The 26497-nt window shown below is 47.2% G+C and overlaps 1 protein-coding gene across 1 annotated transcript in view; it reads right to left on the bottom strand.

Moving 5' to 3' along the window:
* LOC148540769 (carboxyl-terminal PDZ ligand of neuronal nitric oxide synthase protein-like) overlaps positions 1–26497 on the bottom strand; it is a 131476-nt gene that overhangs the window by 59376 nt on the left and 45603 nt on the right. Inside the window, exons 3-4 of the mRNA XM_088482009.1 lie at positions 3412–3504; positions 307–365 (exon numbers count right to left, since the gene is read on the bottom strand). Of these exons, the coding sequence (XP_088338135.1) occupies positions 307–365; positions 3412–3504 (152 nt within the window). The remainder of the gene's footprint in view (positions 1–306; positions 366–3411; positions 3505–26497) is intronic.

Here is a 26497-nt window from a genome sequence, read left to right as displayed (position 1 = left end):
TAACATTAAAGAACAGCATTCTACTATAAAAAGCAATATAATTATCTACCAGCTAAGAAATGCCTCTCTTCCCACTAGGCCAAAACATTGTTTATTCATTGGGTTATTTGGAATACATTTTCATTTTGGATTACAGTATCTTGAAAAATCTAATGCAGTCACAGTATGAATCACATTAATTACAGACTTTAGTAACAAACCCAGCTGGTAGCAATTATACTTTCCTGCTTTCTTCCAGGACCAAATTACCAAGTATAACTAAGTAGTGACAGTTTGTAATAACAGAATGTATGTATGGACACTAACCTGTAAATAGGATCTTGCATGATAAGCATCTTGCTCTGATCCCAGGCCCACTCCTTTTTCTGCAACAAGAAGATTTAAACATTTATGCACAGCCCACGTTCTTTCTTACTAGGGATCACCAAACAAAATATAATTTGTTTAGAAAATTATAGTTTGTACAGTCATTTAAAAAAATCAGATGTTCAACCTCGTCACACCATTATACATGGATTCTAATAACATCCCAGAATGATGTTTGCAAATACAATTAAAATTATACTACCACCCTTTGTAACCAATTGTACAGCTGCATGAAGGTCTGGCTCAGAGATCAGGCCCTGATGCTAGGGAGTGGCGCTATGCCCCATCAGATTAATTCTGCAGACCTCCCAGCTGTCCTACTTTTCGGTCATTGTCCTGCAGTGTCCAGTGAAGGGGGGGGGGGGGGACAAGTTTGGTTGGGAGTTCTCCCATCCCATCTCTGGCATAGCATAGAAGAGGTGAATGGGATGCACTATGCATCCAAACACTAAACAGTGCGACTGGGAGCAGCCCAGCAGCTCGGAAAGCGCTGGGCATGGCCCCAACATCACAAACAAGGGAATGTGATGCACGGCCAAGCCCCATACCACAAAGCCAATCACCTTTTAATGCTTGCGCAGAAAGAATGAGCACAATGTCCCGCACCCCTCCACCCTAATATTGGGAGGTATGGTTTCTGTATACTCAATTCATGGCATCTTGGGAGGCGTGGTTACACCTCTTCTTCAAGCAAAGTCCCAGAGTGGCCCAAGTACTTTGAAAACAGTGTATATCAAAGTATATGGTGGTGCAATTAATAGAGTTCCAAGGGCATCTATATCAGCGGTGGCCAACTCGCGACCCCTAGGGGACCACTTAGATGGGTTTGAAACTTTCCAAGTTAGGATACAATGGTCTTGATAAAGGTCCGTTGAGAAACCGAAATGTCAACATTTTGCACAAGATAATGCTGTTTTGGTGACTAAAGATTTATGCCTGTGATATGTTGAGAAGTCTGGTGAGTGCTCTCTATAAACACGCTTAGTTACTGACAACACACACCAGCAACATTCCCAAGTGAAATTATGTGAGTGCAGATCTTTTCTGGTTTATTTTATTTTATGAAAGAACACATATGGAATTATGTTGTAAACAAAAAAAAGTGTTAAACAAATCAAAATATGTTTTTTATTTTAGATTCCTCAAAGTAGCCCCCTTTTGCTTGGATGACAGCTTTGCACACTCTTGGCATTCTCTCAATCAGCTTCATGAGGTAGTCTCCTGGAATGGTTTTCCAACAGTCTTGAAGGAGTTCCCAGAGGCGCTGAGCACTTGTTGGCTGCTTTTCCTTCACTCTGCGGTCCAACTCATCCAAAACTAGCTCAATTATGTTTAGGTCGGGTGATTGTGGAGGTCAGGTCATCTGACGCAGCACTCCATCACTTTCCTTCTTGGTCAAGTAGCACTTACATAGCCTGGAGGTGTGTTTGGGGTCATTGTCTTGTTGAAAAACAAATGATGGTCCCAGTAAGCGCAAACCAGATGGGATGGCATGGCGCTGCAGAATGCTGTGGTAGCCATGCTGGTTAAGTGTGCAGAATGCTGTGGTAGCCATGCTGGTTAAGTGTGCCTTGAATTTTGAATAAATCACAGTGTCACCAGCAAAGCACCCCCACACCATCACACTTCCTCATCCATGATTCACAGTAGGAACCACACATGCAGAAACCATCCACTCACCTTCTCTGCGTTTCACAAAGACACGGCGGTTGGAACCAAAAATCTAAAATTTGGACTCATCAGACCAAAGTACAGATTTCCACTGGTCTAATGTCCATTCCTTGTGTTTCTTGGTTCAAACAATTCTCTTCTTCTTGTTGTTCATCCTCAGTAGTGGCTTCTTCGCAGCAATATGACCATGAAGGCCTGATTCACAGTCTCCTCTGAACAGTTGATGTTGAGATTTGTCTGCTACTTGAACTATGTGAAAACTTTATGTGGTTTCTAATCTGAGGGGCTGTTAAGTAGCGGTTTCTGAGGCTGGTAACTCTAATGAACTTATCCTCTGCAGCTGAGGTTACTCTTTGTCTTCCTTTCCTGGGGCGGTCCTCATAAGAGCCAGTTTCTTCATAGCATTTGATGGATTTTGCAACTGCACTTGAGGATACATTCAAAGTTCTTGAAATTCCGTATCGACTGACCTTCATGTCTTAAAATAATGATGGACTATCGTTTCTCTTTACTGAGTTGAGTGGTTGGTGCCATAATATGGATTACAACAGTAGTCAAATAGTGGTGTCCACTGTGTACTAACCCTACCTCTGCACAACACAACTGATGGTCTCAAACACATTAAGAAGGCAAGTAATTCCACAGATTGACTCTTGACAAGGCACACCTGTTAATTCAAAACCATTTTAGGAGACTACCTCATGAAGCTGATTGAGAGAATGCCAAGAGTGTGCAAAGCTGTCATCCAAGCAAAAGTGGGCTACTGAGGAATCTAAAATATAAAACATTTCGATTTGTTCAACACTTTCTTTACATCATAATTCCATGAATGTTCTTTCCTAGTTTTGATGTCTTCAATATTAATCTACTATGTTGAAAATAATTAAAATAAACAGAAACCATTGAATGAGAAGGGTCTCCAAACTTTTGACTGGAGAATATATATATAGATATATATATATATATATATATATATATATATATATATATATATCTCTATCTATCTATCTATCTATCTATCTATATATATATATATATATATATATATAGAGACAAATTATATCACCCCCCCCCCCAAAAAAAAAGAAAAAAGTTTTGTTATTTGTTTTACAGATAATTTTAACATTATAAAAATACTTTTGCTGATACCACTTCAACATGCACTCCAATATTTTTGTCATAACTGAATTTCCTGTAGTTACATAATCTGTTCACATTTTAGTGAAGTTTCAGGTTATTAATCTAACATGGCATGTAACATACATTTACATTACTTTTAATAACACCAGAAATTATAACAGAAAAAGGATCCCACTAGTGTCATGACCCAAATAGAGAGATTAATCTGATCAAAAAGGAGAACGTGTCAGTCACCTTCTTTTTCTTCTTTAGGACGACTTTCACTCCATCAACAGACACGAAGAGGTTCACTTTCTTCTTCTTGATGTTCTTTGCTTTGAATTCATACTGTTGAAAAGAGATTTAGGATTATTACAAGGGCTAGAGACAGTCAGATGGTCAGAAATGGGTCACAATATGCATTTGTAAAGAGGGACCTAGTGAAAAGGGGGCAATCAATTCATCTAGGGCCAGGCTGGAGACATACAAAGTGACATATAGGCAGAAATTACGATCCTACAAAAGAGACCAAGGGCCGAAGTCAATGAGCCGCGATAACCCATTATTGCATATTAAATAGCAAAACAGGTGTTAAAAAATAATTCACCCAATTCAATAAGCATCCAGTTAATGAGTGTTAATTCTTTATTGGTGTTAACGTGCCTTTTCTAACAGGACCCCTTGAGTAGGTGGCAAGTTTTGCAGAACCACTAGGACACGCTCCTTAATAAATACTTATTCAAAATTAATTTTAACAGACATCTATATTGTAAGCCAATATTATTTGACCTTTTGGGGTACAGGAGATTTACCCCTTTTTAATCTGTACTTAACGCCTGTCTTCACTGCAAGAATTAACGGGTGAATGCCCGCAGACCACTTATCGACTTGAATTGCCGATAAACGGGAGCATGCATACAGGCAATAATATGAGATATGGTAAGAAATTACCTTTGTTATCTCTATTTCTACGAAGTCCATAGGGTTCCACAGGATACCTTGGGGTATAGGTGATGACGTCAGGCATCGGGCACCATAGAGTTAACTTTTCAGCCTCCCAGGATGCACTAGGGTCCCCCTCCTATACCCCGGCCCTGAGCCAAGGCATCTCAGTTACGTACCAAGCCATAGGCCGGAGGAGAAGGAAGAGAGAAAAAAGATCTGGACACACACAAGAATCACATTCTCACCAGAGGGAGACGGAAAAACCGGTGACCAGAGTAAAGCCCATCTGCAGCACAGGTGCGACAGGGCGGGAGTCCTGTGGAACCCTATGGACTTCGTAGAAATAGAGATAACAAAGGTAAGTTCTTATCATATCTCATATTTTCTACATCAGGGTCGATAGGGTATCCACAGGATACCTTGGGGATGTCCCAAAGCAGTATCCTTCAAGGGTGGGGACGCTCCTGTGCTGAAAGGAGAATCCGCCGCCCGAAGGAAGCATCCTGAGAGGCAAAGTTGTAAAACGCATAATACCTCACAAAGGTATGAACAGAGAACCACGTGGCAGCCTTGCAGATCTGGACCGCGGAGGCACCACGTCGAGCTGCCCTCGAAGGACCCACAGACCTAGTGGAATTCACAGAGGAAGGAACCGGAAGGCCTTCATGAAGATAAGCTTCTGAAATGGCCATACGAATCCAACCTGCCAAAGTCTGCTTTGAAGCAGGCCAACCCTTTTTACGGAAGCCATAGAGGACAAACAAGGCGTCCGACTTCCTAAACGAAGAAGTGCGGTCAACATAAATCCTTAAGGCCCGCACAACGTCCAAAGTGGCCTCACCCACTGACAGGTCAGGTGAGTTAAAAGCCAGCACAACGATTTCCTCGTTGATATGAAAAGGAGAAACAACTTTGGGAAGAAATTCAGGACGAGTGCGCAGCACTGCCCTGTTCCCATGAAAAATCAGGAAAGGGGGTCTACAGGATAGAGCCCCTAAGTCTGAAACACGTCTGGCCAAAGCAATGGCCAGAAGGATAATTGTTTTAGCTGTCAGCCATTTAAGGTCCACTGAGCCCAGTGGTTCAAACGGCGGTCCCGGAGAGCCCTCAGAACCACAGCTAAATCCCAAAGGCGCCACCGGTGGAACAAATGGCTGCTGAATTCGAAGAACACCTTGCATAAAGGTGCACACATCAGGGATCGTAGCAATCCTACGATGGAACCAGACAGGGCAGACACCTGCACCTTCAAAGAAGCAAGGCGAAGCCCATGGTCTAGTCCCGCCTGTAGGAAAGCCAACACTAGACAGACGGAACTCCCGAGGTGCATAACCTCTCGGCCGACACCACTGGAAGAATGTATGCCACACACGATGGAATATTCTTGCAGAAGATGGCTTCTGAGCTCTTAGCATAGTTCGTACTACAGAGCTTGAAAACCCCCTGGACCTTAACATGGCCGTCTCAACAGCCACGGCGTCAAAGACAGCCGACAGGTCCGGGTGAAGACAAGGACCCGGTGACAGTAGGTCCGGTCGTAACGGCAACCGCAGAGGAATGTTCACGGACAGACCCTGAAGGTCTGAGAACCAGTGCTGCCTGGGCCACGCGGGAGCTATCAGCAGGAGCGTCCCTCCTTCCTGTTTGAATTTCCGGATTACCCGTGGAAGAAGGGAAAATGGAGGAAAGAGATAAGCAAACCGGAATGTCCACTGGACGGACAGAGCATCCACCAGAGATGCCTTTTCGTCTCTTGTGCGAGACCCGTAGACGGGCAACTTGTTGTTGTGCCGTGACGCCATGAGGTAGATCTCTGGAAGACCCCACCTGTCCACCAGAAGTTGAAAGACGTCCTGGTGCAGAGATCACTCCCCCGGATGAACGTCCTGGCGACTGAGAAAGTCCGCCTCCCAGTTGAGGACTCCCGGGATGAATACTGCTGATATGGCCGGGAGATTGCGTTCCTCCTAGACCAGGATGCGGGACACATCTACGAGTGCCGCCCGACTTCGGGTTCCTCCTTGCCGATTTATGGAGGCCACGGTGGTGGCATTGTCCGACTGGACCTGCACGGGGTGACCCTGGAGAACCCGATGTGCCTGCTGGAGAGCATTGAAAACGGCGCGGAGTTCCAAGATGTTTATTGGAAGCTCCTTTTCCGCCTGAGTCCATCTGCCCTGGAACAAGTGTGGACCCGTGACCGCTCCCCAGCCCCGAAGGCTGGCGTCCGTTGTCAATAGGACCCAGTTCGCCACCCAAAACGGACGACCCTTGTTGAGATGGGTCGTCTGCAACCACCAGGCAAGGGACAGGCGAACCTCCGGAGTGAGCACCATCATCTGGGATTTGAGACTCTGAGGCAGTCCATTCCATTTGGACAGGATCAATTGCTGCAGAGGTCTGGAGTGAAACTGGGCATATTCCACCATGTTGTATACTGACACCATGGAGCCCAGTAACCTCATCGCCGAGTGTAGAGACACACGGCGACTCTGCAGACAACTGCGCACCGTCGACTGCAAGGCAGACATCTTTTCCCCCCGTCACAAAGATCCTCTGCTGACCGGAGTCCAATAAGGCTCCAAGGTGCAGAATCCTCTGAGACGGGATCAGGGTGGACTTTTGCCAGTTTATCAACCAGCCGTGCCGTTGCAGAACTGCAATCATCAGATCCAAGTGGCGTAGAAGGAGCTCTGGAGACCCTGCTACCAACAAAAGGTCGTCTACGTACGGCAACATGCGGACTCCCTGCAGCCGCAGGAACGCCGCCATGACCGCCATAACTTTGGTGAACACACGTGGTGCTGTCACCAGGCCAAAAAGGTAACGCCCGGAACAGAAAGTGATCATTGCGGATTGCAAACCTGAGGAACTGTTGGTGACGCAAAAGAATACGGACATGCAGGTAAGCGTCCTGTATGTCCAACGACACCATGTAATTCCCAGGTTCCAGCGCCAGAATGATGGACTGTAGGGTCTCCATCCAAAACCACGGCACCCGCAAGGACTTGTTGAGGGCCTTGAGGTTGAGAATCGGGCGGTACAACCCATTGGGTTTCTGCACCAAAAATAGATTGGAATAGAAACCCTGGCCCCTCTAGGAGAATGGAACAGGCACTATAACTCCAGCCTGGAGCATAGTGTGCAAAACCTTCCGCAGTTCCATGGCTTTGTTCTGGTCTAAGGGAAGACCCGTGGTGAAGAATCGGTATGGGGGCATGTGCCGAAAGGAGAGGGCATACCCGTGAGAAACCACCTCGTGAACCCAGCGTCCGCCTTCCAGGATCGCCATAAGGTGCAACGAGCAGCAACCACTGCCGAAGAAATCTGAGATGTGAGGGTACTAATATCCAAGGCCGCTTCATTGATGTAAGTGGCCGAATCCCGGAGATTGCCTACCAACACGGCCTGTTCAGCCAAACAGTCGGAATCCAAAGATACCTCCAAACTATCAGCCCAGCGCTCCATAGCTCTGGCTACCCAAAATACGGCCTTAGCCGGTCTGGATGCCCCCCCCCACGAGGGAATAAATGGAGTTTAGGCAGACCTCCACCTTACGGTCCGTAGCATCCTTCAAGGAGGACATGGAGGGCATGGGCAATGTGGCACTTCGGACTAGGCGTGTCACCTGAGAATCCACCTGAGGAGGGGATTCCCACTTAGAAAAATAATTGTCCGCAAACGGCTAAGCCACCGCTAAGCGTCTTTGAGGCGGATACCGTTTACCAGGGTGCTTCCACGTCCCCTCTAAATGGTCTACTAACTGACCCGAAAGAAGAAACACTGTGGCGTCACCCTTAATATCCTTGAAAAAGGCATATTTGGACTTGGACACCGGAGGATAATCATCCTCAATAACTAAAGCTGTGCGGACTGCACGAATAAAACCAGGAATATAAATCTTAGACTTAGTGTCTGACTCTTTAGTGCGGAGAGGTTCTTGGTCAGAAAGATCCAGAATCTACCCATCATCGGTCGTCACGTCATCATCTTCATAAGGAGCGGACAGAGACGCCACCGGCCGCTCCTGAGAGACCTGGGGAGGGGAAAATAGGGAGACTGTGGGGTAACATCAGTTGTCTCGGGAACCCCTGCATGGGTGACGACACCACTGACTGCTGGGACAATCCCATCTGTGAGAACGCAGGTTGCGGAGCTAACTGGCCCACTAGGGTTGTAAGCGCTTTGGAGAAACAAGCCTAGGGCGGTTACTGTACCGAAGCCGTGACAGTAATTGGTCGCGCAAATAAATAACACTGCCGACACAGCCTCTCCGCGTTACCCTCCCCCTCCGCTACGGGTACCTAGCAGAAGTCACACACAATACAAAGAAATTAATCCCTGCACTATCAGCGCTGATCCTCAACTACGCAGACTCAGAGCCGTGTAGGACACAGCGCTGCATACACAGACCTGTTCCAACGCAGGAGAGGTATGCTGGGGGACCCAGACCACGATGCCACCGATCAGCAGCTTCCAGCAGCGTTCACCATGCTTCTGCAAAGATGGCCACCGAGGAGCAGAGAGGAGGCCGGCCTGGGGGAAGAGCGCTGCCACAGGGCCAATCGGCAGGTGCAGAGAGTGCTGTGTGCAGCGGGGGATCAGTACCGGCGTTCTGGTACCGGCGGGGGGTGTAGGGAAGACAGCATGGACGTCAGTAGTGACTGTCCATGCTGTACTTCCAGATGGGCAGCCACAGCTGCTTTGAAGAAAACTTCAGGGGCTATCCTTAGCCCCCCTCTAAACAGGGGCTCCGACTCCGAGCCGGGCACCAGCGAAACTGAGATGCCTTGGCTTGGGGCGGGGTATAGGAGGGGGACCCTAGTGCATCCTGGGAGGCTGAAAACTTAACTCTATGGTGCCCGATGCCTGACGTCATCACCTATACCCCAAGGTATCCTGTGGATACCCTATGGACCCTGATGTAGAAAAGTGTATTTAATGGGCAGTAGGCTCATTTAGTTAACACCCGTTAACTTTACGATTTATTGTCTCTATTTGAATTCCCCCTCCCCAAGTGTCACATATAAATGAGTTCATCATTAGATTGATTACAACTGGAATTTATTAAAGTATAAAAACTTTTAGTACACATTTAAAATGTTTTTTTTTTCCTTCAGAATTCTACAGAATTCCGTATCTGTATTAGACATCAAATAGAAAACGGACAGCTTTGGACAAATGCTCTTTCCATTCTGACAACTTAGAAACATGCTCCATCTCCCATATAACTAGCAAGCATTGGGTTTCTTTAATTTCCATATGTTAGCTACAAAATAGACTTCTGCCGAAACCATGCCAACCACCACCCAAACACTGCAACCTACAAATAGTGCCTGTTTAAAGCAAACACAAATCGTGGTCATATTATACGGATAAATTTAGCTTTTAGCAAAAAAAATAAAATAAATCTAAATCCACTGATGAGTACCAAGACCCCTCAGTTCTAAGTGCTCATTACATGCATGAATCCCACCGAAAACGGTAATGTGAAAATGTGCTCATCAAAAGTGAAAGCACAAATGTGCTAGATAAAATAGAGGTGAAACGAAGGTGCCAATTGCAGGAGCCTCTCGCATGCAATTGCTACTGACCTGGTTATTGTCCACAGCATTAATATTCCACCAATGAGAGCTCAGAGAAAAGGAATCAGGCGGACATAAATCAACACTATACAATGTTCAGTAGATTTCTCCTAGATACCAATATTAAACATAACTTTTGTTGCTTGTATCCAGGAGATCGATATCATCCTTTGTGTGGATATGCCGTTTAATGGATTCCCTAAACTTGAGTTGAGCAAATGTAGTTCACTACAAACCATGAAGCATCCACATCCAAATTGGTGTCCAATTATTCATATTCAAGTTTGTAAGATACTTTGTTGTGTAAAGAGCTGTTCTAACTATAGTTACATATTGTCACGGCCAGGGTATTTCAGCATGGCGCTAGGCGGGTGTTACCTGTGAGGTCGTTGTGGCGCGGGCTGTCTGGTGGCGGAGCTGGTGTCTGGCGGGGGGCTTTGGCTGCGCGCGTTGTTGCGCGTCCCTGTTGGCACTCTGCGCTGGTGAGGCCTGGCGGTGTCTCCGTTCCGTTTGGCATGGGCGCCGCCATCTTGCCTTCTGGCCATGTGATGAGGCTGGCCAATCCTTGTGAGTCACATGTTCCCTCCGGCCAGTAACAGCACGGCATGGGGTATTTAGGAAGGGTCAGTGCCTTCCTTCTTTGCCAGTGCAACGTGTATCTCAGCCTAGCTGAGAGGGAGTTCTCTGTGCTTTCCTGTTCCTGTGAATTCGCTGTCTGCCAGTCTGCCTGTCAGCTCCTAGTTCCCACTGGATTACCCCGCTACCTCCATCACCCTTGCCCATACCTGAGTGCCTGAGCCTGCTGACATCCTGCGCTTCTGTTCACTATCTGCAAATCTGGCTTGATTATTTTCAGTTTCACTACCTGCACACCTGGACTGCTCTAATTGTTTCTACCTGGACATTAACCCTTTTGCTCCCACCACAGAACTCTTGTGCACATTTATATTTTCCTGGAATTTTGTTTACTGCCATTATATGTCTACTCAAGCACTTATTAAAAATCCTAGTTTTATTTTCAAATCTGCTTCTGTGATCGCTCCTGCTATCACCCCGGGCCCACAAGCAACCCAGAACATAACACATATGTCTTACTGGAAAAGCACTGCCTCACAAAACCCAAATATAATGGATTAAACCCTAACTGAAGTAATTGCTTTTGTAAATTATAGTACCTCTCACAAGTCCTACACCAGAAAAGCCACTGTCCCATGCCATCCACTGTAAAAGAGCTACTAGAAAACAACCATATACAAAGTGGCAATAGGGCTCTGCATCTACGTGAAAGAACAAAAATAATTCCAGCGCATCACTTATATAATGGGTATAAAATATAAACTTCCAAACCGATTAATATAGTTTTATTCAAGATAATTAAAACAACAATCTTAGCAGCCTATATAATCTTAAGCGGAAGGAAAATTATCTCCTGGCCACATGTGACATCAAGTCACTATATACTAGCAAAGAAGACCAAGAAGGTTGTGAATATGTGAAGAAAAATATAGAAGAAGAATCAGGTCTGCAAGGAGCACACATAGATTTCCTTATGGAAGGAATATATTTTATACTCATTCATAATTATTTATATTTCAAAGACAGTTTTTATATACAAAGCACAGCGACTGCAATGGGGACTAAATTTGTGCCATCATATGCCCTGTTTAAAGCCCAGTGGGAAAAAGAGAAAATATAGACCAATAACAAATATTATGTACGGGTCATTACATGCCAAATCATCACATAAAAAAAAAGTAACTTTTCAACCTGACAGTCTCAGATTTTCGTGAAATTTGGTAGGATGATGGATGGCATAAAGTAACTTTCATATGTAAAATTGTAGCCCTCAGTGATACACGGTGTTCATGCTACAGGATTGCAAACATGACAACAAAAATTTAAAATTTATGCTTGCAAGGTCAACTAAAACGAATCATAACTTAGCGTCAAAACAAGACCAACATGAAAGTTCTACCACAATTCGAAACAAAGGGATCAGAATTTTAATAAAAAATATTTTTATACTCAAATATTGACTTTTACATTTCAAGGTCACATGATGTAACCTTTGACCTTGAATACCTAAAAAGTGTATGTTTAATTTTTTTGCACAAAAAGTATGTTATACACTTAAATACAATCTCTCTTTGATATAAATTTAATTTTCGGAAGCCTTTGGGAGTAAAAAATAAGTACGGCAGTTGAACCCTACTTGCACTAACCATGCAACTGGCCAGTTCAGACTTGTCTTGTAGTGTCTCTCTGTGTTTTAGGGATAACAATAGGTGGGTTTCCATTGATGGTGCCATTGGTGATAACCATCAATGGTACAATAACAATCTATGGTGAACCATCGATTGTTTGCACCACTAAGTCTTGCTGCAGCTTCTGCATTGAGAACTAGATACAAGACATGCTTGCACTAGAATCAATGAACATCTCATCAACATCAAAAACATGAAAGAAAACCATAGTATTGAAGTCCATTTTAAAGAAACCCATTCTAGTGTCCCGTCATCCATACAGTTCATAGGGCTCAAATATGTCAAAAAATTGTGGAGAGGAGGCAGTTATGAAGAAGTGCTATCAAGAGAGTAGTCAAAATTAATCTATGAATTTGACACCCTAAATCCCAAAGGACTAAATATAGTTTATCTATGATCGGAAGGGCCGTGACGCAGGAGCCCGGACAAACTACTACTTTTCATAATACATTTAATGGGCTATTGTAAATTGGCTATGTTACGCAAAGAAAAGTTTTAAGAATTCTTCTAAGTCTAGCACAGTGGTCCCCAAACAGGGTGCCACGGCACCCCTGCAAGAGCCCCAGGACCATGGTTTAAGGTTTATATGATTTTCAGTCACCAGTACTGGTTTTGCCTATCCTAAAATATGTGAACAGAAGAAAAAAACACTGTATACCAGCACATAACGGAGCCTAAGGATGACAGATAAACACACTTTAACTTACAATTAATGATTGCAGACTTTCTAAAAAAAAAAAAAATTATTTTATCCGATGGGTGCCATGAAAAAAATGCTGAGAAAGTTTGGGAACCACTGGTCTAGCGGCCCCCACTGGCATTAGAAAAAACTAGTTACACTGCATGGCAAATGCAACACTGTTTGGCAAGACATAATAACCAGCTCTTGTAGTCAAGGGGCCAGTAGAGTAGAGTACTCCCCACTGAACCTGTGTGAGTTTACTCGTAGACTGAGAGTAAATAGAGAAGGCATTGCTACCACTGTTCCTGACCACAGCCATAAGTACAAATGTGTAGGGGGTCACTGAAGCTAAGAGGTTCCATCATAATACTAGTTTGTATACAAGTGCCAAAAGTCATGGGACAGCAGTATGTAAAGATAATGGTAGGTGGTGCCACTGTACTGTTACGTCTTTGAAATGCCCAGACCTGAAATCAGTTGTAATCTGACAACTTGTGAGTCAATATGAACAACGGTTAGGCTACTCATGGCAAAGCAATGTGCGTTATCAGAGTTCGAACGGGGCATGACATTCCATTTCTGAAGTTGTGTAGACATTCAACATTCCTCGATCTATGGTGTCACATGTATACCGGTATGCCTAATGGAAGGCATTATTACCCGCCGCGGACAGTGCAGCGGCCAACAATAGGTGCTTTATAATCGTGACCAGCGGCGTCTGGCCAGAATTGTTCGTGATAGAAGACAAGCGACACTGGCTCAAATCACATCCACTAGACGCATATCCAGCAGGAGCATAGGACCCACCAAAGTGCCCCTGTTAACACGATGACACCAGACCCAGCGTCACACCAGGGCTTGAGCCGATGAGTCACGGTCCAGTTGTTTCGGCTGATGGTAGGGGTTCAGGAGTGGCGCAGACCCAGTGAGGCCATTGACCCCAGTTATCAACAAGACACTGTGTAGGCTGGTGGTGGTTCAATGGTGTTGGGTGTGTTCACATGGCATGGATTGGGTTCGCTGGTACACCTGAACACATCATTTACTGGTAACCGCTACATTGCATTGCTTGACGGCCATTTGCAGCCCATCATGGACTTAACGTACCCCCATAACGATGGAATATTCCAGCAGTATAATGCACCAGGTCATCGGTCCCAAGTTGTCCAGAACTGGTTTGAGGAGCATTCTGGGGAGTTCCGACAAATAGTGTGGCCACACCGTTCGCCTGACATAAACCCAATAGGGCATTTATGGGAAGTGGTGAAGAGGTTCATTCGCACCCAAGATACTGCACCTTCAAATATCAGGGAGCTGTGGGAAGCTTCCCAGATGGCATCGGTCAACATCTCTCAAGGAGTTCTTCCGTCCACTTGTGGAATCGATGCTTTGTCGAGTTGCTGAACTTCGTCACCCTAGAGGCATGATACAAGACACCTAATCTCATTACTTTTGTCACTTCAGTGTATGATTTTACTAGTCTTGATGCCTCTATTTCATCTGTGTTTTCAACTGCAAGCTATAGCATAGAAGCAAGCAGTACAAAATGATCAATGCCTAGTTAACAAATAAAAGCATTGTAATCGTAATGTTATAGCTTTGTATTATGTTAGGATGTAGTCAAGTTTGCAGGGTCCAGATTGCCGGCCGCCAGACGGGGAAAATATGAGATATGGTAAGAACTTACCCTTGTTATCTCTATTTCTACGAAGTCCATAGGGTTCCACAGGATACCTTGGGGTATAGGTGTGACGTCAGTCGCAGGGCACCAAAGAGTTAAGCTTTCAGCCTCCCAGGATGCACTAGGTCCCCCTCCTATACCCCGCCCCCGGGCCAAGGCACCTCAGTTAGTTACCAAGCCATAGGCCGGAGGAGGAGAAGGAAGAGAGAGAACAAAGATCTGGACACATACAAGAATCACATTCTCACCAGAGGGAGACGGAAAACCGGTGACCAGAGCAAAGCCCATCTGCAGCACAGGTGCGACAGGGCGGGAGTCCTGTGGAACCCTATGGACTTCGTAGAAATAGAGATAACAAGGGTAAGTTCTTACCATATCTCATATTTTCTACTTCAGGGTCCATAGGGTATCCACAGGATACCTTGGGGATGTCCCAAAGCAGTATCCTTTAAGGGTGGGGACGCTCCTGTGCAGAAAGGAGAATCCGCCGCCCGAAGGAAGCATCCTGAGAGGCGAAGGTGTCAAACCTGTAATACCTCACGAAGGTATGGACAGAAGACCACGTAGCAGCCTTGCAGATCTGAACTGCCGAGGCACCACGTCGAGCTGCCCACGAAGGACCCACAGACCTAGTGGAATGAGCCTTCAGAGAAGGAGGGACCGGTAGGCCTTCATGAAGATAAGCTTCAGAAATAGCCATACGGATCCAGGCTGCCAAAGTTTGCTTTGAAGCAGGCCAACCCTTTTTACGGAAGCCAAAGAGGACAAACAAAGCGTCCGACTTCCTAAACGAAGAAGTGCGGTCAACATAAGTCCTTAAGGCCCGCACAACATCCAAAGAGGCCTCACCCACGGAAAGACCCGGTGAGTTAAAGGCCGGAACAACTATTTCCTCGTTAATATGAAACTGGGAAACAACTTTGGGAAGAAACTCGGGCCGAGTGCGGAGCACTGCCCTGTTCCCATAAAAAACCAAGAAAGGGGGTCTACAAGAAAGAGCCCCTAACTCAGAAACACGTCTGGCCGAAGCAATGGCCAGAAGTAAAACAGTCTTAGCTGTTAGCCATTTAAGATCCACTGAGCCCAGTGGTTCAAACGGCGGTCCTTGGAGAGCCCTCAGGACCACAGCCAAATCCCAAGGCGCCACAGGTGGAACAAAGGGCGGCTGAATGCGGAGAACACCCTGCATAAAGGTGCGCACATCCGGGATTGTAGCAATCCTACGGTGAAACCAGACAGATAGGGCCGAAACCTGTACCTTCAAAGAAGCAAGGCGAAGCCCATGATCTAGTCCCGCTTGCAGGAAGGCGAGAATCCGAGACAGACGAAACTCCCGCGGTGCATAACCTCTCGGTCGACACCACTGGAAGAACGTATGCCACACGCGATGGTATATCCTCGCGGAAGACGGTTTCCGAGCTCGCAACATGGTACGCACCACAGAGCTGGAAAACCCCCGGGACCTCAGCATGGCCGTCTCAACAGCCACGCCGTCAAAGACAGCCGAGTCAGGTCCGGGTGAAGGCAAGGACCCTGAGACAGAAGGTCCGGTCGTAGCGGCAACCGCAGAGGAATGTCCACGGACAGACCCTGAAGGTCTGAGAACCAGTGCCGTCTGGGCCACGCGGGAGATATCAACAGGAGCGTCCCTCCTTCCTGTTTGAATTTCCGGATTACCCGTGGAAGAAGGGAGACCGGAGGGAACAGGTATGCGAACCGGAACGTCCACCGGACGGACAGAGCATCCACCAGAGACGCCCCTTCGTCTCTTGTGCGAGACCCGTACACCGGCAACTTGTTGTTGTGCCGGGACGCCATGAGGTCGATTTCTGGAAGACCCCACCTGTCCACCAGTAGTTGAAAAACGTCCGGGTGCAGGGACCATTCCCCCGGATGAACGTCCTGGCGACTTAGAAAGTCCGCCTCCCAATTGAGCACTCCCGGGATGAAGACCGCTGATATGGCCGGAAGATTGCGCTCCGCCCAAACCAGGATCCGAGAGACCTCTACGAGAGCCGCCCGACTGCGAGTTCCTCCTTGCCTGTTTATGTAGGCCACGGTGGTAGCGTTGTCCGACTGGACCTGCACCGGGCGACCCTGGAGAAACCGCTGTGCCTGCTGGAGAGCATTGAAGACCGCACGGAGTTCCAAGATATTTATTGGAAGCTCCGCTTCTGTCGGCGTCCACCTGCCCTGGAACAAGTGTGGACCCGAAACTGCTCCCCAGCCCCGAAGACTGGCGTCCGTTGTCAACAGGACCCAATTTGGAACCCAGAACGGACGTCCCTTGTTGAGGTGGGTCGTCTGTAACCACCACGTAAGGGACAGGCGAACCTCCTGGGTGAGCACAATCGTCTGGGACTTCAGAGACTGAGTCAGCCCGTTCCACTTGGACAGGATCAGGTGCTGCAGAGGTCTGGAGTGAAACTGGGCGTATTCCACCATGTCGAACACCGACACCATGGAGCCCAGTAACCTCATCGCCGAGTGTAAGGACACCCGGCGGCTGTGCAGACAACTGCGCACCCTTGACTGTAAAGCAGAGATCTTGTCCTCCGTCACGAAGATCCTTTGCTGTCCAGAGTCCAATAAGGCTCCAAGATGCAGAATCCTCCGAGACGGGATTAGAGTGGACTTCTGCCAGTTGATTAGCCAGCCGTGCCGTTGCAGCAGTGCAATGGTCAGGTCCAAGTGGCGTAACAGGAGCTCTGGAGATCCTGCCACCAATAACAGGTCATCCAAATACGGCAACATGCGGACTCCCTGCAGCCGCAGAGAAGCCGCCATGACCGCCATCACCTTGGTGAAAACACGTGGTGCTGTTGCCAGGCCAAAAGGTAACGCCCGAAACTGGAAGTGGTCGCTGCTGATTGCGAACCTGAGGAACTGTTGATGGCGCCAAAGAATAGGGACATGCAGGTAAGCGTCCTGTATGTCCAATGACACCAAGTAGTCCCCAGGTTCCAGCGCCAGAATGATGGACCGTAGGGTCTCCATCCGAAACTTCGGGACCCGCAAAGACTTGTTGAGTGCTTTGAGGTTGAGAATCGGACGATATGACCCATTGGGTTTCTGTACCAAAAATAGATTTGAATAGAAACCCTGGCCCCTCTGGGAGAATGGAACCGCCACTATAACTCCAGCCTGGAGCATAGTGTGCAATATCTTCCGCAGCTCCGTAGCCTTGTTCCGGTCTGATGGGAGACCCGTGGTGAAGAAGCGAGCCGGGGGTCTGTGCCGGAAGGAGAGGGCGTATCCGTGAGAAACCACCTCCAGAACCCAAGTGTCTGTCGTAGTGGTCGACCAACACTGGGCGAACTGTAGCAGGCGGCCTCCCACCCTGGGATCCCCCAAAGGGAGGCCCGGACCGTCAGGCCGCAGGCTTGTCATCTGGCTTGGGGGCCGGACGTCTGGTACTCCATGCCTGCTTCCGGGGCTTGACCGATTTCTTAGGGCCAGCCTGTCGAGGAAACGACTGTGGTTTGGGCCTGCCCTGGGCCCTAGATGACCGAAAGGACGATGGTCCCGAACCAGAAGGAGCAGCGGCCGACGGGAGACAGGCAGATTTGGCTGCCGCCAGCGTGGCCACAATCTTATCCAGATCCGGACCGAAGAGAACTTCTCCGGTAAACGGCAACGCTTCCAGACCTTTCTTGGAATCTGCGTCTGCCTTCCAGGATCGCAGCCACAAGGTGCGACGAGCAGCTACCGCTGCTGAAGAAATTCTAGACACCAGAGTACTAATGTCTAGAGCCGCCTCGTTGATGTAGGTGGCCGAATCACGGAGATTGCCAATCAACTCCGCCTGATCGGCCGGACAGTCGGATTCAAAAGAAGCCTCTAATGAATCCGCCCAGCGCTCCATCGCTCTGGCAACCCAGCAAATGGCCATAGCCGGCCGTGCTGCCCCCCCTGCAAGGGAATAAGCGGACTTCAGGCAGATTTCTACCTTGCGGTCCGTAGCATCCTTAAGGGAGGACATGGATGGCATCGGCAATGTGGCACTACGGACAAGACGGGTCACGTGAGAATCCACCTGTGGAGGGGATTCCCACTTCGCAAAATAATTATCCGCGAACGGATAAGCCACCGCCAGGCGTCTCTGCGGCTGGTATCTTTTGCCAGGTTGTTTCCACGCCTCCTCTAAATGGTCCACCAACTGACCCGAAAGAGGAAAGACTGTGGCATCGCCCTTCACATCTTTGAAAAAGGCATACTTAGATTTAGCCGCTGGGGGAACTTCGTCCTCAATCACCAAGGCTGTGCGGACCGCCCGAATAAGTCCAGGAATATATACTTTGGACTTAGCATCAGCGTCCTTAGTATGGAGAGGTTCCTGATCGTAAGGATCTAGAATCTCCCCATCATCAGACGTCCCTTCGTCATCCTCATAAGGAGCGGACAGAGACGCCACCGGCCTTTTATGAGACCGCATCACAGACTCCCCTTGCAACACATCCGACAAGTGCTGTACAGAACTCGTCAGGGAGTTAACCCACGCTGGCTCCTGAGAACCCGGGAGCGGGGAAATAGGGAGACTGTGGGGTACCACCAATTGTCGTGGGAACCCCTGCATGGGTGACGACACCACAGACTGCTGGGACAAACCCATCGGAGTAAACGCGGGCTGCGGAGCTAACTGGCCCACTAAAGCTGTTAACGCCTGAGCGAAACAAGCCCAAGGCGGCTCCTGTACCGGTGCTGTAACCGTAATAGGCCGCGCCATGGACAAACACTGCCGGCAAAGGCCCTCCGCGCTACCCTCCCCCTCCGCTAACGGTACTTTGCACGTGGTACACTGTAGCCGGAGGGGAAAATCACTTTCAGACATGATGGCACCACGTATGTGACCTCTCTCACCAATTAAGTATTAAATAGGCGAGAGACCACCCTGCAGCACCGCACCGCAAGGGCTTTAGCAGAAAGAACAGGGACAGTAATAAAGCTGACAGTTTAGATGAAGAAAAGATTACAGGCAGCAGCGCTAGCACAGTCACATACAATGCAGAGAAATAACAATTCCTGCACTAACAGCGCTGATCACTCAACTACACAGACACAGGGCCTGGTAGGACACAGCGCTGCATACACAGACCTGACCACAGCGGAGGAGAGGTATGCGGGGGGACCCAGACCACGATGCTTCCGTCCAGCGCTTCCAGCAGCGTTCACCATGCGTTCTGGAGAAGATGGCCGCCGAGGAGCAGAGAGGAGGCTGGCCTGGGGGAGGAGCGCTGCCACAGGACCAGTCGGCAGCATGCAGAGAGGGCTGTGTGCAGCGGGGGAGGCGCCGGCTGTGAGACAGGGAAGGCGCGCTCCCCTGGCATGCATTTAACCCCTGGGACGCCGCAGCGCTACCGCTCTGCTGCGGTCCGCTGTCCCAGGGGGTAGTGGAAGCGCAGGTTGGTCGCCTGGCTCCACGCTGCAGCCAGTCCCCAGGGAGCCCCCTGCCTGGGGACTAAGGACCATGTGATCAGCGGGGACCCACCGCGGGACCCCGCTGCTTACCTCTGTCCCCCTTGAATCCGGCCATGGTCCGGAGCATCTGGGGTCACCGCTAGCTGTGACCCCAGACGCCCACCAGCATCCCCGGATCAGTACCGGCGTTCTGGTACCGGCGGGGTGTAGGGAAGACAGCATGGACGTCAGGACTGACTGTCCATGCTGTACATCCAGTTGTGCAGCCACAGCTGCATGAAGAATAAGCTTCAGGGGCTCTTCTAGCCCCCACTCCAACAGGTGCACCCGACTCCGGCCGGGCACCAAACTAAACTGAGGTGCCTTGGCCCGGGGGCGGGGTATAGGAGGGGGACCTAGTGCATCCTGGGAGGCTGAAAGCTTAACTCTTTGGTGCCCTGCGACTGACGTCACACCTATACCCCAAGGTATCCTGTGGATACCCTATGGACCCTGAAGTAGAAAGCCCGATTTGGGAATAAAGATAGGAGTCGAAATACCGACGCCCATTTCTATCCCGACGCCGAGATCCCGATAGCCGGCATCCCGAACAAAGGTAAGCGGATCCCGCTTACTTTTAGGTTTAGGCCGCTTACCTTTAGGTTTAGGCCGCTTACCTTTAGGGGGTTAGGTTTAGGGACCCCCGGGGGGAGATTAGGGTTAGGCACCCTCTTGGGATTGCTAAATTTAGGGGATGGGGGTTAGGGACCACCGGGGGGAGGTTAGGGTTAGGTACCGCTAAGGGAGGGTTAGGGGGGGGTGGACAGAGCAGGGTTAGGCTACTTACCAGCCATAGTCGGGATGGAGAGCCTTCGGTCTTCTGGTGACTATTTGATCAGGCAGCTGATCAGCCGCCAGCATTGCATACAGATTCCATTAGGTTATGTAGAATGCTTTTCAAGTCAAAGTAAAATGTTTTATTATACAGATTATGTAGGAAAATTGACACATACAAAATATTGCTATTGAACTTACTAATCTTTATACCCACGACACCTGTCTTAATGCCTGCAGCTAAAAGTTTATATACTGTATGAACTATGAAGGTGAAATATATTCACTGCAGCTTTGTTAAAATGTAAACGCCACACTTCATCAATAAAACATGTAAATTAATGGGATGACAATCAGGTAAGAGTTTGGGTGACCCAGACCTATTTATGAAACAAACCAGAGTCTTCACTAGCAAAATCTGGCCCTCACACAGAGGTTCTCCAGGGTAATGTGAAAGGATCTGCAGACCTCTATTACACTGCCTAAGGTCATTGTTTAAGACTCCATCAGGGAAACACTGAACACGAATAATGTAGGAGGACAGCAAAGAGAAAGCCAATGCTTTCCAAGAAGTACATTGATGAATATGAATAGTTTGTTAAAGAGAAGGTGGATGAGCCAGAAAACTATTGGAAGAATGTTATGTGGATAGAGGAGTCTAAACCAGAATACAAAAAATGGTAGGGACAGTAAAAAAAAAAAAAAATGGTTTATTTTGGAGAGGCCCAGCCAATGTCCAATAACATTTTGTGGCAGGACATGAGGAAGGGTGTCCATGCAAGAAAGTCCACCAACATGAATCAGTTAAGGAGCGTACACACTAGACGATATGCTCCCTGAGCGATATCGTCTAGTGTGTCCCTGGCAGGACGATAAAGTGGACGACTGAACGATAATGATATCGTTATCGTTCAGTCGTTCATCTTTAATCGCCCAGTGTGTACGCACCTTTAAAGTCATTCTGTAAAGTCTAAATTCCACAAACCTGATGTTCGGTATTGAGCAACAATTAAAAATGTTTGATACTCAAACACCAGGATGTAGTTATGAGACCGGCGGTCGCGATGCCCATCTTAATTCCGATGTTGGAATCCAGAAGGATGCCAACCCGAATAAGGTAAGTCCGCCCTTAGCGGTTAGCTGCGGGGAGGGGGTTAGGTTAAGGTCGCATAGTGGGGTTAGCGTTAGGTTTTTTTGGGAGGGAGGTTAGGGTTAGGCACCCGTAGGGGGCAGGGTTAGGGTTCGGCACCACTTGGGGGGTTAAGCACTAAGGGGGAAGATAAGGTTTAGGCATAAAGGGGGGAGACTTAGGCTAGTTTCACACCTGCCGATTTTGACCGGCCGGGCAAGAACCTGGCAGTAGCTGTCCGGGTTTTTTCAGGCACTCAGTGCCTTTCACAAGCAGCATGTTTTTTTATTTTTTGGGCATGCACAGCAGCAGCAGTTGCTGCTGCACAAGCCCGGCCGACACAAGCCAGTGTGTGTGAAAGGAAACATTGTTTCCTATACACCACTGGCTTGCAGGGATGGCACGGGCATGGCAGCCGTCCTGCACAGTGGATACTCACGGCTGTACACGGCAACCGTGCCGTGCCCGGCCCGTATGAAAGGATCTCAATGCTTCCCTGTTATCAAAACCGGCAAGTGTGAAAACTAGCCTCAGGTTTAGGCACTAGCAGTTAGGGTTAGGCTACAAGAAGGGAGGGTAAGTATACTTACCCGCTCCCTGACGGAATACCAACCATCGGGATGCCGCTGTCGGTATTTTGACAGGAGGCATCCCAACAGCCGGCATTACACCAATTGAAGTACAAGATCACATTTTTTACGAAAAGAAATGTAAAGTTAGGTCAGTTGGATAAATAAATGAATGACCGTAAATCCTTGCGTGTAATTTCATTTATTGGCTTTTCTTTACGTGTTTTTATAACTTAGAGCAGTGGTTCCCAAACTGTGCTCCGCAGCACCCTGGGGTGCCTCGGGTCACTTGCAGGGGTGCTTCAGGTTGGTGATCCAGCTCCAAATCAAATCATATATGGTCAATGTAATGTAAATATATGGAAAAACAGAAGCACAAACCTGTCCACCACCACATAACTGATTACTACATTGTTTTCTGAATTTCTCAATAACAAACTTTTGGCTTAGGGGTGCCGTGAAAACAATTTGGATGCACTAGGGCACCATAATTCAAAAAGTTTGGGAACCACTGACTTAGAAGAAGATCTGAACACATTTAAGGTTGTATATATGCAGAAATGTAGAACATTCTAAAAGGATTTACAAACTTTCTAGCAACACTGTTTTAATGTCAAATGGTGGCTGTAAAGGCCCCTACACTCTAGACTATTTTGTTAACGATTTGGCCGATTCCGACGCATCAGAAGGACAAATCGTCCAGTGTGTATGCACAACATTGTGCAGTGAGCGCTCCCGTGCTTTCATCAGTCGCATCGCCTGATCTTTTGTACATGCATTCCAATCAGGTGATGTGGCTGACGATCCCATGCAGCGCTATGCGGTGGGGGCCAGCATATCGGGCACTAGATCACCCAGTGTGTACGGGCCGCCCAATATGTCGGCCCATCGGCAGTGGAGTCGTGTGTTGCATCGCTGGGTACACACGTCATTTAGTGTGTAACCAGCTTTATAGTTCCTTAAGAACAAGTAAATCTACATTGTTAATATATGCCAAAGTTTCTATATTCTTGAGTTTCCAAAAGTTGGTCAATGTAGTTTATATTCTTATACAAATTCAGTTTAGATACAGATCATTGTAGGGCAGTGGCATTAATTAATGGCAGTTATTAAAGATACTTATGAAGATCTGAACTGTTTGACTACCTCCACATAGAGCCGTGATGTTCTGGGTTGTTTGTGGACCCGCGGTGGTAGCAGGAGCGATCACAGAAGCAGATTTGAAAATAAAACTAGAATTTTTAATAAGTGCTTGAGTAGACATATAATGGCAGTAAATAAAAGTCCAGGAATATATAAATGTGCACAAGAGTTCTGTGGTGGGAGTAAAAGGGTTAATGTCCAAGTAGAAACAATTAGAGCTGTCCAGGTGTGCAGGTAGTGAAACTGAAAATAATCAAACCAGGTATGCAGGTAGTGAACTGAAAATAAACAAGCCAGGTATACAGGTAGTGAACTGAAGCGCAGGATGTCAGCAGGCTCAGGCACTCAGGTATGGGCAAGGGTGATGGAGGAAGCGGGGTAGTCCAGTGGGAACTAGGAGCTGACAGGCAGACTGGCAGACAGCGAATTCACAGGAACAGGAAAGCACAGAGAACTCCCTCTCAGCTAGGCTGAGATACACGTTGCACTGGCAAAGAAGGAAGGCACTGACCCTTCCTAAATACCCCATGCCGTGCTGTTACTGGCCGGAGGGAACATGTGACTCACCAGGATTGGCCAGCCGCATCACATGGCCAGAAGGCAAGATGGCGGCGCCCATGCCAAATGGAACGGAGACGCCGCCAGGCCTCACCAGTGCAGAGTGACAACAGGGCCGCACAACAACGCGCGTAGCCAAAGCCCCCCGCCAGACACCAGCTCCGCCACCAGACAGCCCGCGCCACAACGACCTCACAGGTAACACCCGCCTAGCGCCATGCTGAAATACCCTGGCCGTGACAAGAGCTATATGAGGGATCATTTACTCTCTCTCTCCTGTTTTCTGCTTTTTCAGATTTAAAGCAGAGAGACTAAAAATTCTTTGTGTATGATACTTAGGAGATAAGTCACACTGGTTTTTCAGCATCCATTATTATTCCATCATTTTTAAAGACACCTTTTATTCTCAACTGATCCAAATGTCATTTTAAATAAAAGGTTCCAACTAAGTAATGGGATACAAGGATTTCCATAATAACTTACAGTATATATTAAGAATACAAATCTTAAACACTCCAAAGTGAGAATGACTTCATGTACGCTGCCAGCATACTGAGTTGTGTTAGCTGAATACAGTAGTAGGTATCACATAATAGGGCTTTAATGGCTTTATGAAAATGCTACAAAAAAGGAAAGCTGGGTTTTCTGTAAGCAGCTCTGGACCACTAAGCAATCTGCACCAAGCAGTGACTCATTAAAATAATTAAACCTGTATAAAGAAAGACAGGGAGACTTGTCAAGTAGAGGTAACCCAGTTTCCAGCGTTTGTGCAGAAAATATGAGTTTTACCTCTTCTCATTATTTAACAAAAGGCATTCTGTGGGGAAATTAAAGACTTCTCCAGAAATGTCTAAGAAATTTTGTAATATCACCACTGCCATAGTCGACTATGAAGGAGAACTACTTTATCAACTTAACAAGTGATGAAAAGCTGAGCTACCAGAGAGACACTGGAACACACTGCAAGAGCACTACCCGGACGGCCGCCCAAGCCCGCTATTACAACTGACCACAGGGGATCTGCAGAAGGACACTGGAGTTTGGGACAGTTATTTTTTCTTAGCACTATACACTTTTGTGAGGTCACCTATTTATTCATCAAAAGAGCTATAAACAATTCTAATGTGTTGTCTATGTCCAGATGCCATTGTTTTATAGGTAATCTGCGTCCCAACAGATCATATAGAATACATGCTTTTTTTATATAAAGAAGTGCCGTCATGGATTACCTTTGAATCATGAATTATAAATTGAAACTGAGCTATTCACTTACAGAGGAAGAGCGTAGTGATTTATAAATAAGAAAAGTCTAACTTTAATTAGTCTTGCTATTCAGCAGCTGAGCTACTCACACTGCCGATTTATGTATAGTACATTCTTTTATATTATACATTTTAGGGGGCGATTCAATTGTTTTAAACGTGGGTATTTCTTTTGGGCGACTGACGGAGCAACTGAATTGTTGCTCTGTTCGGGCGCCAATCGCAGCGATTGTACTGTACACATTTCTGCTCACAGCCTCCTGAGGTGGCGATCAGAAATGTGCGGTAAGTCGGCACTTTGGGTACTTTAGACGGGTTTGTGTGGCTAAACCCGATGCTTCTGTCTGGAGCGGAACCTGAATCACAGATGCTGTGATAGATTCTGAAGCTTCAGGAATTGGAAGGCTTGCAATCTAATATGCCGGGATTGTGTAATATGTGTAATGCTCTGTTGATTCTTATTTTATGTAGTGTAGATCAGCTTAAAACATAGGAGATATGTGAACCAAGATGAATTGCCAAAAAAAACTGATATAGCTAGTTTAAATTATAGACAATTTATGAAGAGTACAAAGGACTGGTTACAAATGACGGAATTTGTTGCACTATATAAGAAACTGTTAATAAATAAATGATATATATATATATATATATATATATATATATATATATACACACACACACACACACACACACACACACACACACCATCCAAAAATTAAAAAGTGGATAAAAACAGAGCAATTCTTTATCTTTCAAAACATGAGGTCAATAACAAAGTCACATGTGCAAACATTCCATTGTATTTAGAACTGTCTCCTTTGACGACAATGAAACAAAGGCACTTGCAGTCCCAGAACAGAGGCACTGATATTTGGGTTACCAACTGAGAAAAAGTTGAGCACCTACTGAACTAGAAGCTATCACCATAAACTTGAGAATGATGCCCATATAAGATAGCACAGTCTAAAGCTGCCCATCCACTTAACGATGTGGGAGACGACGGCACGATTACGACGCCGTCATCTCCCGCGGGGTGAACTGCATACACTGAACGTTCAGACATATGCAGATCATTCATCCCCGAACATGGCAACCTGACGGCGGTCGTCAGGTTGACCGTCATGTTCGGGCGATGATTGATGTTAAAAACGACCAGCAGGCGCGCGCATCGCTGGTCGTTTTTAACCTTTTGCTGCCCGATTTGCGGGCTATTACCAAGCAATGAAGCAATAGTGATGGTCATTATCGCTCCATCGCTAGGTTTAATCGCCCAGTGGATGGGCAGCATT

Source organism: Taudactylus pleione, unplaced genomic scaffold (genome assembly GCF_031769625.1).
Source record: "Taudactylus pleione unplaced genomic scaffold, aTauple2 ptg000017l, whole genome shotgun sequence".
In the NCBI taxonomy this organism is placed as follows: domain Eukaryota; kingdom Metazoa; phylum Chordata; class Amphibia; order Anura; family Myobatrachidae; genus Taudactylus; species Taudactylus pleione.
The sequence above is the reverse complement of the archived record's forward strand: the minus strand, read 5'-3'. Positions and strand labels throughout refer to the sequence as shown.